The sequence below is a fragment of the Heptranchias perlo genome, chromosome 3 (genome assembly GCF_035084215.1).
Source record: "Heptranchias perlo isolate sHepPer1 chromosome 3, sHepPer1.hap1, whole genome shotgun sequence".
NCBI classification, from domain to species: Eukaryota; Metazoa; Chordata; class Chondrichthyes; order Hexanchiformes; family Hexanchidae; genus Heptranchias; species Heptranchias perlo.
This window is the reverse complement of record NC_090327.1, coordinates 30,961,046-30,975,636: the sequence shown is the minus strand read 5'-3', so window position 1 is coordinate 30,975,636 and position 14,591 is coordinate 30,961,046. Positions and strand designations below refer to the sequence as shown.

General features: G+C 47.6%; 1 protein-coding gene across 1 annotated transcript in view; it reads left to right on the top strand.

The window, feature by feature from the left end:
• tg (thyroglobulin) overlaps nt 1–14,591 on the top strand; it is a 419,486-nt gene that overhangs the window by 193,264 nt on the left and 211,631 nt on the right. Inside the window, exons 38-42 of the mRNA XM_067976982.1 lie at nt 1,856–1,972; nt 2,146–2,365; nt 3,228–3,321; nt 5,524–5,683; nt 10,068–10,264. Coding sequence (XP_067833083.1) covers nt 1,856–1,972; nt 2,146–2,365; nt 3,228–3,321; nt 5,524–5,683; nt 10,068–10,264 — 788 coding nt within the window. The remainder of the gene's footprint in view (nt 1–1,855; nt 1,973–2,145; nt 2,366–3,227; nt 3,322–5,523; nt 5,684–10,067; nt 10,265–14,591) is intronic.

Below are 14,591 nucleotides of genomic sequence, written 5' to 3'. Positions count from 1 at the left end.
TGACATGAACCCAAGATCCCGGTTGAGGCTGTCCTCATGGGTGCGGAACTTGGCTATCAATTTCTGCTCGACGATTTTGCGTTGTCGTGTGTCTCGAAGGCCGCCTTGGAGAACGCTTACCCGAAGATTGGTGGCTGAATGTCCTTGACTGCTAAAGTGTTCCCCGACTGGAAGGGAACCCTCCTGTCTGGCGATTGTTGCGCGGTGTCCGTTCATCCGTTGTCGCAGTGTCTGCATGGTCTCGCCAATGTACCATGCTCCAGGGCATCCTTTCCTGCAACGTATGAGGTAGACAACGTTGGCCAAGTCACAGGAGTATGAACCATGTACCTGGTGGGTGGTGTCCTCTCGTGTGATGGTGGTATCCGTGTCGATGATCTGGCATATCTTGCAGAGGTTGCCGTGGCAGGGTTGTGTGGTGTCGTGGACGCTGTTCTCCTGAAAGCTGGGTAATTTGCTGCGAACGATGGTCTGTCATCTCCACATATATGGCTCAGCAACAGTGGGCAGTGCACTTATTAAGTGAGGCATCAGCATCGCTACAAAACCGTTTCAAAGAAGGCCACCAAGCAGAAGTGTTGAAAGACCAACAACAAGGATGTACTTACCTGGGCACCTCAGTGAATGGGGAACAAGCCAATGAGTGCAGAGTTCACCATTACATCCCAGTGAAATATAAACATGACTGACGTTCACACATTAAGCATTATTTCTAAGGTGAAAGAAGGCTAAAGACATATTTCTATTTAAAAGAATTCAGATGTATTTTACGTGTTGTTCTTCGGTCCATATTCCTGCTGTATCCAGTCTTCTAACTGACTATATCTGCCACAAAAATATTAAATAGAATATGTTGAACTGCACAAAAGAACATTCTTGGATGATGACGTGATTTAGTACGGAGCAACACGGATAGGAAGGCCCAGGCTTGATCCCTAGTCTGTGCTGAATTAGTAGATGGTGTGGTGGTAGTGTGTGGGGGGAAGGTACAGAAATTGGCCTGTGCCCTTGGGCTGGGGGAGGAGTGGAAATTAGCCTGGGTTCCAGACCTGATCAGTGACCTCTGCCTATGTGTTTTTTTTACTCATTCATGGGATGTGGGCATCGCTGGCGAGCCTGGCATTTATTGCCCATTCCTAATTGCCCTTGAGAAGGTGGTGGTGAGCTGCCTTCTTGAACCGCTGCAGTCCGTGTGGTTAAGGTTCTCCCACAGTGCTGTTAGGAAGGGAGTTCCAGGATTTTAAACCAGTGACAATGAAGGAATGGCGATATATTTCCAACACACAGGATTGGCCCAGGGCTCTATCGTTCAGTAGCCTGACCACACTCACTGTCCAGGCTCACGCATGAAGACTGGGGACTTGAAAGAGGAAATGGAGGATCCCAGCATGAGTCAATACCTTTAAGAGAGAAGAGGAGGAAATTGCACGAAGGCGAGCAGCTCTTAAAAGTCCAAATATCTGTCAACTGCTGGAAAGTTTTGTCCCTTCATCTTAGTGGTATTTTAAAGCCCCACGGATTGGTACAGGAAGAGATCTGGGAAGTAATTTTCACTTTGGGTGATAGTGTAAAATGGGCGATATCGATTTAACTGCCCGTAATACATCTCTCCCAATTTACATTTTCATTGACTTCAAAGGAAATTAAAATCAGGAGAGATGTATAACACGTGGCTGATCCAATATCGTCCATTTTACACTATAGCCCAAAGTCAAAATTACCCCCCTTTAGTTTAACAAAGAAAGTAATAATGAAAACTTCACTACTCATACCTATTTGCTTGGTTTCTGTATTCTAATTCATGGTATACAAGCTGAAGGTTTGAACAAACTAAATATTTTTTGTGTTTTCCCAGCTATAGGAGGGTCCTGCGCAGGTCGCTGTGGGAACTACCAACCTGACGAGGCCTGTCAGTGTAACTTGAAATGTGAGGATTATGCGGATTGCTGCCCTGATGTTCATACGTGTGCTGGTGAGTGAGCAACTTCACGGGAGTGCCCACAAGCAATTTTGCTGCAGTGTAGAACCCATCATAGGGCTGACTGTACATGGTCTGTGGAAGGAGTGGTCTTGGCAAGCCAGGTGGCTTTTTCTCATTCCACATTTCCATCTGTTCTGATGGAGTTTTATTTCTTTTCAATTCAGACCCTTCTTTATCTGAAACCCAGCCCCAATTGACCTCCATTTTCATTCCGGGTCATGGAATAGTCTTTGGAGAATCTCAAGCGACCCGCGTTGGCACGGAATGGAAGACTGTTAATCGTTTCCTGGGTATCCCATATGCCGCAGCTCCGATTGGTGATGGCCGATTCAAGGCCCCAGCAACTTTTAATTGGACTGGAGAATGGAATGCTACTTTCTACAGGTGAGCGTGGCCTTTCCTGTTGGATATTACTTACTCCCTCTACTTCTTTTTCCTTCTACCCAACTACCAGCAATATATCGGGAGTACTGTGTCCAGTTCTGGTCAACTAATCACATAAAGAATAATATTGCCTTTGAGAGGATATAGAGACACACAACAAAGATAATCCTGGTTATCAAGAATTTAAGTTATGGAGAAAGGTTAGGGCTCATTTTGTTTGGAAAAAGAGGAAATTCTGAGATGACCCAATTGGAGTTTAGAAGATTGACAAAAGTTGAGCCAGTCAAATTGTTGAACGTCAATTAAAAATTAGGAAACTAGGCATAAAGAGAAATATCTGGCAGGATTATTTCACCCAAAGGATAATAGAATTGTGGGATAAGTTACCAGGGAAGGCCATCAAAGTGAATATTAAAAATTGGTTCAGGAGGCAATTGGGTCAAGAAAGAAGGGTTGTGAAAATAAGCTGCATAGATGGGATTGAAATCTCTCTGAAAGTGGCAGGCTTGTTCGGCCTAATAGCCCTTCCTTGTTTCTCAAAGTTCTGATGTTCTTACTGGCAATACCTTTCTGTGACTGGTTATGAGGATACATTTGAAGCAAGATGGCTATCTCCATCATTTTCTCCACTCAATCTTTGAAGGTCAGCTTAATTAGGATCTAGGTATTTGTCTAGGTGTCCGGTAGACAATTGATATATTAGACATCATGTACATTGGACAAGCTGGGGCAAAGGGAAAATTGGGCAGGACGTATAATGGGCGGCCAATTGGATATCGGCCATTTTACATCATTGCCCAAAGTTAAAATTACCCCCAGAGGTTTAACAAGTATTTAATATTTATAATCTTTTTCGTTTTAGGCCCAGCTGCCTACAACCAGGAGACGTGAAAGCCGTTTATTCCACAGTGGATGAAAACTGTCTCTACCTGAATATATTCGTCCCCAAGAGCATTGTGAGTAGTGATAGTTACAGTTGTACAACAAGAAACCTCAGGGCATTACTGTTGGTGCATTGTGGTGGGCCACATAGTGGTGGGCCAATGGTATGCACTCGCATACTGAGCTAATAACCTCAGTGTGCCAGCACAGGAAACACCAAGCACAAACCAAAAACTTCTCGTCAGGGTAGGAGGATATATTGGTGGTAAAGTTGCACTTGCTTTGCTCTTATTCCCTTCCTGCTCGCCAGTAATGGAGTGACATTGTTGAGGCCTAGGATCAAGTTGCCTGTCTTTTCTTGATGGGGAGGGATACTAGTACATTTTGTTTATTCATTCTCGGAATGTGGGTATCGATGACAAGGCCGGCATTTACTGCCCATCCCTAGTTGTCCTGAGAAGGTGGTGGTGGGCCTTCTTCTTGAACCACTGATTCTTTGCGGCGGTTTGATACAACTGATTGGCTTGCTAGGCCTCTTCAGAGGGCAGTTAACAGTCAAGCTAATGGTGATCAGTAGAACTGGTAAGGGGTAGTGCAGCATAGGCTTGTGGCTGTGATTGCTGATTTCAGCTGTGTGAAATCATCAATCTCTTCTGGGGAAGTACCTGGCCTCTGCTCCTCAGGGTGAGGAGCAGAGGCCAGGTACTTCCCCAGAAGAGAGAGGGAAAATTGATGAGCAAATCATTCCAAATTATTTAACTCTACATTGTTAGCTACAAGAGCAGGGATTAACATATCAGCTGGGGCATGCAGTGTAGCATGAGGAAATGTAAAGTAGCATTTCATAAATCGTGGAGATCCACCCCTTTTCAAATTCCTCAGTGAATGTAATTCTCCAGACTTATAGTGATCAGAAGGGCAATTCTGCTAATTTTTCCACTTTATAATCCAGTGACACAATCCAGGCTCACACTTCTTTTTGCAAGACTCTTTGCCGAGACCATCATTACCCCCTCCTCAAAAAGCCCATCCTTGATTCCTCTGTCCTTACAAACTACCACCCCATCACATACCTCACTTTCCTGTCCAAAGTTCTTGCATGTGGTATTGCCTCCCAAATCCATGCCCATCTTCCCCGCAACTCCATGTTTGAATCTCTCCAATCAAGTTTCTACCCCTGCCACAGCACTGAAAAGGCCTTGATCAAAATCACAAATGACACGCTCTATAACTGTGATCCCGGTGCGTTTTCCCTCCTTGTCCTCTTTGACCTCTGTGCAGCCTTTGACATGGTTGACTGCACCATCCTTCTCCAACGCATCTCCTCTGTTGTCCAGCTCATGAGACTGCCCTTGCTTGGTTTCACCCATCCAATCATAGCTAAAGCAACTCCAGCGTTGGCTTCTCTTCCCACCCATGTACCATTACTTCTGGAGTCCCCAAAGATCTATCCTTGGCCCCGTCCTCTTCCTCATCCAGATGCTGCTCTTTGGTGAAATCATCCAAAGTCTTAGGGGTTGATTTTTAGTCTCTGGCAGGAACGCAGCCTAACAAACAGTCAGCCAGTCTGGGAGAGGTTGCAAAACGGCTGGGAAGGGTCCCCGACACAAGGTAAGTGGATCGGAAGGGTTTGGCAGGAAATCATGTTCAGGAGGAGGAGGAAGCTCGGGGCAGGGAAGGCTCCTAGACAGGCCGGCCACTTGCTAGGATACGTTCCCGAACATGTAGATGAGGGAGAGGCCGTGGCCCAGAGAAGCACTTATCGATGTTCTCTGCAGGTAGGCTGCTTGACCTTAGCTGGTTAAACTCCTGCTGTGCCATCCCAGATACTTGTGAGTCCCTAGGCCTGTGCTGTAGCAACTTGCACTTACGTTATGCGGATTTAGAATAGTAGAGTGTGCCCTCATGAGGAGAGAGTGCATTCCACAGTGGGCAAACAGCCTGAGTGGATTTCTCAGCCACTTGGTTTGTAGACTCAATGGCCTGAATTTTCCACTTCTACGCTTGCCAGCCCATTATTTTCCACCTAATAACATAAGTCGGTGGCTAAAAATGGTCTGGCAAGCAGGGAAGAGGATGGGTTTCTCCACATGTCAAAAAAATGCTCAAACGTGAAGAAAATCCATTTGGTGAAGGTACAGGAGGACTATCAGCACTTGTGGAGCCTCCTCCCTCAAGAAAGGACAAAAAAACAGAAGGTAAAACTTGTATAAATAAATGAACCATGGCTGTGTTTTCTTGGGTCATTATTAATCCTGAGTTTTGTTGCATGACAGGTTGGGAATATCTCTGTGCTGGTATTCTTCCACAACAGCGCAGGAGATTACAGTGGAGAGGGACAGACAAACATTGACGGGTCCTATCTGGCATCCATTGGAAACATTCTAGTTGTGACAGCAAACTATAGAGTCGGAGTGTTTGGATTTCTGAGTGACGGTAAGCCAAATAGTGAATTACGACTTTGTTTCTTTTAAGGCCCTGGGCGGAGCAGTAAAACTCCACATTCTGTTGTGAACTTTATAACTTGGTGCTCCTGATGCGGAGCTTCGTGTGATGGGAGTGCACATTGGGTGGTCCAATTTGCAACCTTGCATGATTTTGTATCCATTGAAATGTATTGAGAGAAAATCATCTGAGCCAAAAATCGACCAAACTGACCTACGCGAAGCTCCGCAAGGGCAGTGCTAATTTGTACCATTTCATCAATGAGGAATATCGGCAAGGTAGTCCTCAAACTACAGAAATTTCATCATGGAAGGCCCCATTATGCCAGTGCTAGCTCCATGTCAGAGTTATGTAGTCTGAAACCTAATGTCTAATGGTGCCAGGCCTTAGAGTCCAAGGGGAGGGGAAAAATCAGCTAGATTTCCACAACTGATTGTCATCCAGTGACTAATACTGGAAAGTGCGGTGTGTGCGTATATGTGCGTGCTTGTGTGTAACCAAGATTGTAAACTGCTGACACTCAACAATAACAACTTGCATTTGTATAGTGCCTTTAACATAACAATCAGACAAAAATTGACACCGAGCCAAAGAAGGAAATATTAGGATGGATGACTAAAAGCTTGGTCAAAGATGTAGATTTTATGAAGGGTCTTAAAGGAGAAGAGAGAGTGGAGAGGATTAGGGAGGGAATTCCAGTGCTTAGGACCTAGATAGCTGAAGACACGGCCGCCAATGATGGGGTGAAGGGAGTGGGGGATGCACAAGAGGCAAGAGTTGGAGGAACGCAGAGTTCTCGGAGGGTTGTAGGGCTGGAGGAGGTTACAGAGAAAGGGAGGGGCGAGGCCATGGATTGATTTGAAAATATGGCTGAGAATTTTTAAATCGCGTTGATGGACCGGGAGCCAACGTAAGTCTGCGAACATAGGGGTGGTGGGTGAACGGGATTTTATGCGAGTCAGGATGTGGGCAGCAAAGTTTTGGATGAGTTCACCCTTTTACAGAGAGTGAAAGATGGGAGGCCATGAAAAACTGTCACTAGTTTGAGGTGGTGGAGGGCTCCCAATCACTGCAGAACCATACCACTGCATGAGTCAGTGGAAGAGGAGGGGGGACTAAAAACTGGGGGGGAGAAAAACGATTTTGATAAACGGAGATTTCTTTCTTTTTTTTTATTCGTTCACTGGATGTGGGCGTCGCTGGCGAGGCCAGCATTTATTGCCCATCCCTAATTGCCCTCGAGAAGGTGGTGGTGAGCCGCCTTCTTGAACCGCTGCAGTCCGTGTGGTGTCGGTTCTCCCACAGTGCTGTTAGGAAGGGAGTTCCAGGATTTTGACCCAGTGACAATGAAGGAACGGCGATATATTTCCAAGTCGGGATGGTGTGTGACTTGGAGGGGAACGTGCAGGTGGTGTTGTTCCCATGTGCCTGCTGCTCTTGTCCTTCTAGGTGGTAGAGGTCGCTGGTTTAGGAGGTGCTGTTGAAGAAGCCTTGGCGAGTTGCTGCAGTGCATCCTGTGGATGGTACACACTGCAGCCACAGTGCGCCGGTGGTGAAGGGAGTGAATGTTTAGGGTGGTGGATGGGGTGCCAATCAAGCGGGCTGCTTTATCTTGGATGGTGTCGAGCTTCTTGAGTGTTGTTGGAGCTGCACTCATCCAAGCAAGTGGAGAATATTCCATCACACTCCTGACTTGTGCCTTGTAGATGGTGGAAAGGCTTTGTGGAGTCAGGAGGTGAGTCACTCGTCGCAGAATACCCAGCCTCTGACCTGCTCTCTTAGCCACAGTATTTATATGGCTGGTCCAGTTAAGTTTCTGGTCAATGGTGACCCCCAGGATGTTGATGGTGGGGGATTCGGCGATGGTAATGCCGTTGAATGTCAAGGGGAGGTGGTTAGACTCTCTCTTGTTGGAGATGGTCATTGCCTGGCACTTATCTGGCGCGAATGTTACTTGCCACTTATGAGCCCAAGCCTGGATGTTGTCCAGGTCTTGCTGCATGCGGGCTCAGACTGCTTCATTATCTGAGGGGTTGCGAATGGAACTGAACACTGTGCAGTCATCAGCGAACATCCCCATTTCTGACCTTATTGATGAAGCAGCTGAAGATGGTTGGGCCTAGGACACTGCCCTGAGGAACTCCTGCAGCAATGTCCTGGGGCTGAGATGATTGGCCTCCAACAACCACGACCATCTTCCTTTGTGCTAGGTATGACATCAGCCACTGGAGAGTTTTCCCCCTGATTCCCGTTGACTTCAATTTTACTGGGGCTCCTTGGTGCCACACTCGGTCAAATGCTGCCTTGATGTCAAGGGCAGTCACTCTCACCTCACCTCTGGAATTCAGCTCTTTTGTCCATGTTTGGACCATGGCCGTAATGAGGTCTGGAGCCGAGTGGTCCTGGCGGAACCCAAACTGAGCATCGGTGAGCAGGTTATTGGTGAGTAAGTGCCGCTTGATAGCACTTTCGACGACACCTTCCATCACTTTGCTGATGATTGAGAGTAGACTGATGGGGCGGTAATTGGCCGGATTGGATTTGTCCTGCTTTTTGTGGACAGGACATACCTGGGCAATTTTCCACATTGTCGGGTAGATGCCAGTGTTGCAGCTGTACTGGAACAGCTTGACTAGAGGCGCAGCTAGTTCTGGAGCACAAGCCTTCAGCACAACAGCCGGGATGTTGTCGGGGCCCATAGCCTTTGCTGTATCCAGTGCACTCAGCCGTTTCTTGATATCACGTGGAGTGAATCGAATTGGCCGAAGATTGGCTTCCGTGATGGTGGGGATATTGGGAGGAGGCCGAGATGGATCATGCACTCGGCACTTTTGGCTGAAGATGGTTGCAAACGCTTCAGCCTTGTCTTTTGCACTCACGTGCTGGACTCCGCCATCATTGAGGATGGGGATGTTTGCAGAGCCTCCTCCGCCCGTTAGTTGTTTAATTGTCCACCACCATTCACGACTGGATGTGGCAGGACTGCAGAGCTTTGATCTGATCCGTTGGTTGTGGAATCGCTTAGCTCTGTCTATAGCATGTTGCTTCCGCTGTTTAGCATGCATGTAGTCCTGAGTTGTAGCTTCACCAGGTTGGCACCTCATTTTTAGGTACGCCTGGTGCTGCTCCTGGCATGCTCTTCTACACTCCTCATTGAACCAGGGTTGATACCCTGGCTTGTTGGTAATGGTAGAGTGAGGAATATGCTGGGCCATGAGGTTACAGATTGTGCTGGAATACAATTCTGCTGCTGCTGATGGCCCACAGCGCCTAATGGATGCCCAGTTTTGAGCTGCTAGATCTGTTCTGAATCTATCCCATTTAGCACGGTGGTAGTGCCACACAACACGTTGGATGGTGTCCTCAGTGCGAAGACGGGACTTCATCTCCACGAGGACTGTGCGGTGGTCTCTCCTACCAATACTGTCATGGACAGATGCATTTGCGACAGGTAGATTGGTGAGGACGAGGTCAAGTAAGTTTTTCCCTCGTGTTGGTTTGCTCACCACCTGCCGCAGGCCCAGTCTAGCAGCTATGTCCTTCAGGACTCGGCCAGCTCGGTCAGTAGTGGTGCTACCGAGCCACTCTTGGTGATGGACATTGAAGTCCCCCACCCAGAGTATATTTTGTGCCCTTGCTACCCTCAGTGCTTCCTCCAAGTGGTGCTCAACGTGGAGGAGGACTGATTCATCAGCTGAGGGAGGACGGTAGGTGGTAATCAGCAGGAGGTTTCCTTGCCCATGTTTGACCTGATGCCATGAGATTTCATGGGGTCCAGAGTCCAGAGTCAATGTTGAGGACTCCCAGGGCCACATCCTCCTGACTGTATATCACTGTACCGCCACCTCTGGTGGGTCGTCCTGCCGGTGGGACAGGACATACCCAGGGATGGTGATGGAAGAGTCTGGGACGTTGGCTGAAAGGTATGATTCTGTGAATATGGCTATGTGAGGCTGTTGCTTGACTAGTCTGTGGGACAGCTCTCCCAATTTTGGCACAAGTCCCCAGATGTTAGTAAGGAGGACCTTGCAGTGTCGACTGGGCTTGGTTTGCCGTTGTCGTGTCCGGTGCCTCGTGGTCCGATGCCGGGTGGTCCGTCCGGTTTTATTCTTATTATGACTTTTCGTAGTGAGATTTTACAACTGAGTGGCTTGCTAGGCCATTTCAGAGGGCAATTAAGAATCAACCACATTGCTGTGGGTCTGGAGTCACATATAGGCCAGACCGGGTAAGGACGGCAGGTTTCCTTCCCTAAAGGACATTAGTGAACCAGGTCGGTTTTTACGACAATCCAGTAGTTTCATGGCCATCATTACTGATACTAGTATTTTAATTCCAGATTTTTATTTGATCAATTGAATTAATTGAATTGCAGACAGTGATGTGGCCAGTGGCAACTGGGGTCTGCTCGATCAGTCGGCTGTGTTACAGTGGCTGCAGAGAAACGTTGGCTACTTTGGAGGATCTCCGTCACGAGTCACGATTGCTGCGGACCGTGGTGGCGCTGACATCACCAGCATGAACCTCGTTGCTACATCCGGCCCAATGCTTTTCAAACGAGCCATGCTACTGGTAAGAGTAAACCTTATTGTATTTTCGAGGAAGTGTGGAGTTATCTACTGCTTAAAATGGCGCTTTTATTGTGGGAACAAAAAATAATTCCTGCATGCTTTGACACACAAGGCCCCAATCTGGGAATGCTCCTCTATAGCAGTAAGGAGGGAAATTACGAAAGGTGGGAATTTTGTCGGAGCTGCTCACTCTCCATCATTGTATCGTCACGTAAAGTGCAGCGGAATCTCTATTTACACGTGTAAACAGATCCTCCACCACAACTCCGAGAAAATCCCCGGCCCACATCTCTTTTCAGCTGTAATGAGTTTCCCGTCACATCTGTGTAATTGCGATTTAGTTGACCCGTGGATTGGAAGGTTGATACAATGCAGCATATTTGAGTTATGGTTAGGGTTTTGCTTCAGCCCACCCCTCCACCCCCCTCACCCCTACACCCACCTCACCCCCTTCCATGTTGCTTAGTTCCCAATTGTGGCCATGCTACTGTGGACTGAGCAGGTGCCAGTCAAAACTGAGCAATTCCCAGTTGGGCAAAAGAGGGAGTTTTCCCTGCCTTGCCATGATGTGATACCCCGTGAACAACTGTTGAGGTCCACCAGTAGGTCAGCCTCCTCCCTACTCCTCCCACCCCCCTACTCACCTTCTGGACTACATGCCTTGTAGGACCCAGAGAGGTCAGGGAGATTGGAAGGAAAATTGGGTGCAATTTTAGTGTAAAATGGGTGAAATGGGATCAGTCGCAATTTTCTGTGTAACAGGAGTCCGATCCGATAACGCCAAAAGCTAAAATTACCCTCATAGCCTCAAAGAAAAGTAAAGGTGGAAATGTGGATGGGGCCCAGTGTGATAGGGGTTAAGTGAGATTGTTCTGAGGTATATAGTCCTGTACAGTCTCTACCTGTCCTGTATGTGTGTAATTATAGATTATGCATATTTTACTGAAACTAATACAAAGTGGTGTTGTACCTAGGTGAACGATGTTGCTGTTGACTGTTGCTGTAATTTGTATCTATTTATTGAGATGAATTTGTTTATTAATTCCTTTTCTACTGATAAACAGGAGCTCTGTAAAATTAGGGAAATAAGCACTGCAACCAGTAGTTTTAGGGTTAATGAATGCTGTTAGTCCCAGGGATCCAACCGCTTTAAAACCCATTTGACTTTTGGATTAAATCCTATGAATCCTGTAATAATAAGGAACTGGGGATTTGTTTTGGCTTTTCAGCATCGACAGATTGAAATTCAAGGGATGCTGGGAATGTCACCAGATTTGGGCGGGGGGGTGGGGGTTCAGTACATTCTGTGGTGTTGGAAGGGGGTGGGGTTGGTGCTTGGACTTTGTAAGTTGGGGGTTCAGTTTGAAGGTGTTGTGTGTCAAAACACAAAGCTCTGAGACATTTAGATGTTTGTGCCAGGATTTTGCTCTTGGCCGAGATAGATGGTCTAACATCAAGGGTTTCTGTTTGCCTTGCTGCCGACCCCAACAAACTTTTGGCAGGCTCTCGCTGATCTGCACCGGGAAGCCCGCCACGCCACTGGGGTCAGAAAATCGCTGGTGCCTGCAGTGGTTTAAAGCCAGCAAGAAGTGCGGGGCCTCTGAGGCTAAACTGTCTGACTCACCATTCAAATACATTGAACGCCGTGAAGTATAGGTGGATCTTGATATCACGTGGCATGGTGTACAAAGCCCTATGACACAGAGTGAGCCATGTGTAATGATTTTGATTGGACATTCAAAGGACATATAACCACCGCAAACTGCCTTCTCTTTAAAGGGAGAGACCAACAGAATTGGTCGTAAAGGAGAAAGATGCTGAAATGCTTTGAAGACTAAAAGCCATCTCCTATGATGTAACCTTCTTTGTCCCTTAACATGGAGGGAGAGTACTTTCTGTTCAAAGTAACTCCCCCCTTTTATAGAAGCCTGTCCTTAAAGAGCTTTCAACTTTTTTTTAAAACAATCAATGTTCTTGAATAGGCTCTTCCTCTATACTCGGCTGTCCCATTAGTATCTATTACTGGGAGCATCCCAGGGTGACTCTATTGCAAATAGCATGAGTGTATGGTACAATTTCAAACCAACCTGGGTACTGCTTTTAGCCAGCCGACCTTGGGAAAGCCTACTGCAGGGCTGGTAATGCAACTTTCCGAGTCTGCGGTAACATTATCCTGGGTGAGGTGAACCCAGGACAGCTCACAGGCCAGTTTGAAGTCACACCCCCTGGCCCAGTAAAGAGGGAGACCTTACTTGGGGATCTTCCATGTCAGTGAGAAAACTGAAGGCTGATGATTCTCCCAAACCTTCCCCCCCTTCCCTTGGACATGAATCAGGCAGAGCGCTCCTGAAGTGCACTTCACCTGACCTGAACCTTTTGGGTTTTTGGGTTCAGATCAACTTAATAAGCCTGATGTTGCCCCTGCACAGGAACCTTAGCAGAGTCTTGCAGGGGAGGGAGGAAAGGCTGCATGGCCTTTCTGGCTGCTACCCTGTGTTGTACCGGGGGTGGGGTAGGAGGGGGGAAGCAGGGGGGTTGGAAAGTAAACCTACCTGTTTTCAGCCTTCGAGACTTGCTCCCAGCCTCTTCTCAGATCCTCTGAGCTAAGGGGGCTGGGAGTGAGGCTCACTACCTGTGAGCAAATCTCTGCTGGGGTATCTGGCAAGCAGAGACCCAGGAGGATGAGGTGGCATGGTGATGTCACTCCCATCTCATTTCCATATAATTTTAATACTTGTGATTGTTGTAAGCATAAGTGCTCCACCCCCTCAGAATGACACCGGGGCTTAGAGGGTTAAATTTTGAGGACATATTGCATAACCTTGGCTTGTATTCTTTTTAATATAGAAGATTGAGGGGTGATGTAATTGAGGTGTTTAAAATGATAAAAGAATTCAGTAGGGTAGATACAGAGAAACAATTTTCTCTGATGGAGGAATCAAGAATGAGGGAACAATTATTATCTTAAAATCAGAGCTAGTCCATTTAGGAGGGAAATCAGGAAGCATTTTCTCCACACAGTAGTAGAAATCTGGAATTCTCTCCCCCAAAAAGCTGTGGAGGCTGGGTCAATTGGAGCGTTCAAGACTGAGATCGATAGATTTTTGTTAGATAAGGGTATCAACGAGTATGGAGCTAAGACCTGTAAATGGTGTTGAGGTGCGAATTAGCCATGATCTAATTGAATGGCGGAGCAGGCTTGAGGGGCTGAATGGCCTACTCCTGTTCCTAATGTCCATCACCAACCCCCTGGAGAAACCATCAGAAATCTGAGGGCAATGCAAAGGGGGTCGAAACCCAACATCGGGGGTCTCCGCTTCTTTTTGCTCTGCTTTGTGTTTTCTGGGTGGTGGGGGCATCAGAGGGAAATCAGCCGTATGATGTTTATAAACAAAGGACTTCGGGGTAGACTTTACCTGGAGTTCTCATGATCTCCAGCCACAACTTCGGCAGAGGATCATCAAAAGCCCCAGAGAGATGGTGCAAACGACAAAGTTATGGCAGTCGATTTGGAGAAACTACTGGCTTTATGGCAAGACTAGCATTTTACTCCAAGGGAAGGGGGATTAAATAGGAACAAAACAATTCCCACAAGATTTTCCTCCCCCTTTCAACAATACATGGTGCTATATAAGCTTTGCTTGCTGTGTATGATATGGACTAGAAACAGTGTGACTTTTACATACAGTCTGTTTTGTATGCAATCTAGTAACAGCGCATCACTTCATATAGCACTGATCTGCAGGGCATGATTTTAAACGGGGAAAACGGGTGGGTTGGGGGCGGGGGGCAGTAAAAATTTTAAAAATCTAAAACCCTTCATGGAGGCTGGAGGAGGGGCGGGCGAACAACTCGTTCTTACGAGGCGGGTCGGTCAGTAAAAGCTTTCAAGGAGCCTGCGGGCCTCTATTTTGACAGGTTTTTTGTTTTTAACCCCTGGGGGCTGGGATTCCGGGCCTTCTACTTCACACCACATGAGAGGAGGCAAGAAGACATGAAACTGCAGGTAAGTGCCTTTATAGCAGAGCAGGAGTGCTTCCCCCAGGCCCAACAAGCCTACCTGCACCAATCCCACCCCCCACAATCTCCGACCCCACCCCCCGCGATCTCCAACCCCCACCCCAACCCTGTCGATGACTGAACCCTCTGATAACTGACCTCCTCCCCCGATGACCCACGGTGACTGCCCCCCCCCCCCCCCCCCGATGACTGACCCACTCGGTGACCCCCGACACCCCCCCCCCCCCCGATGACGCCCGATGACCCCCAATGATTGAACCCCCCCCCCACCCCCGCCGATGATCCCTGACACAGACCCCCATCTAACA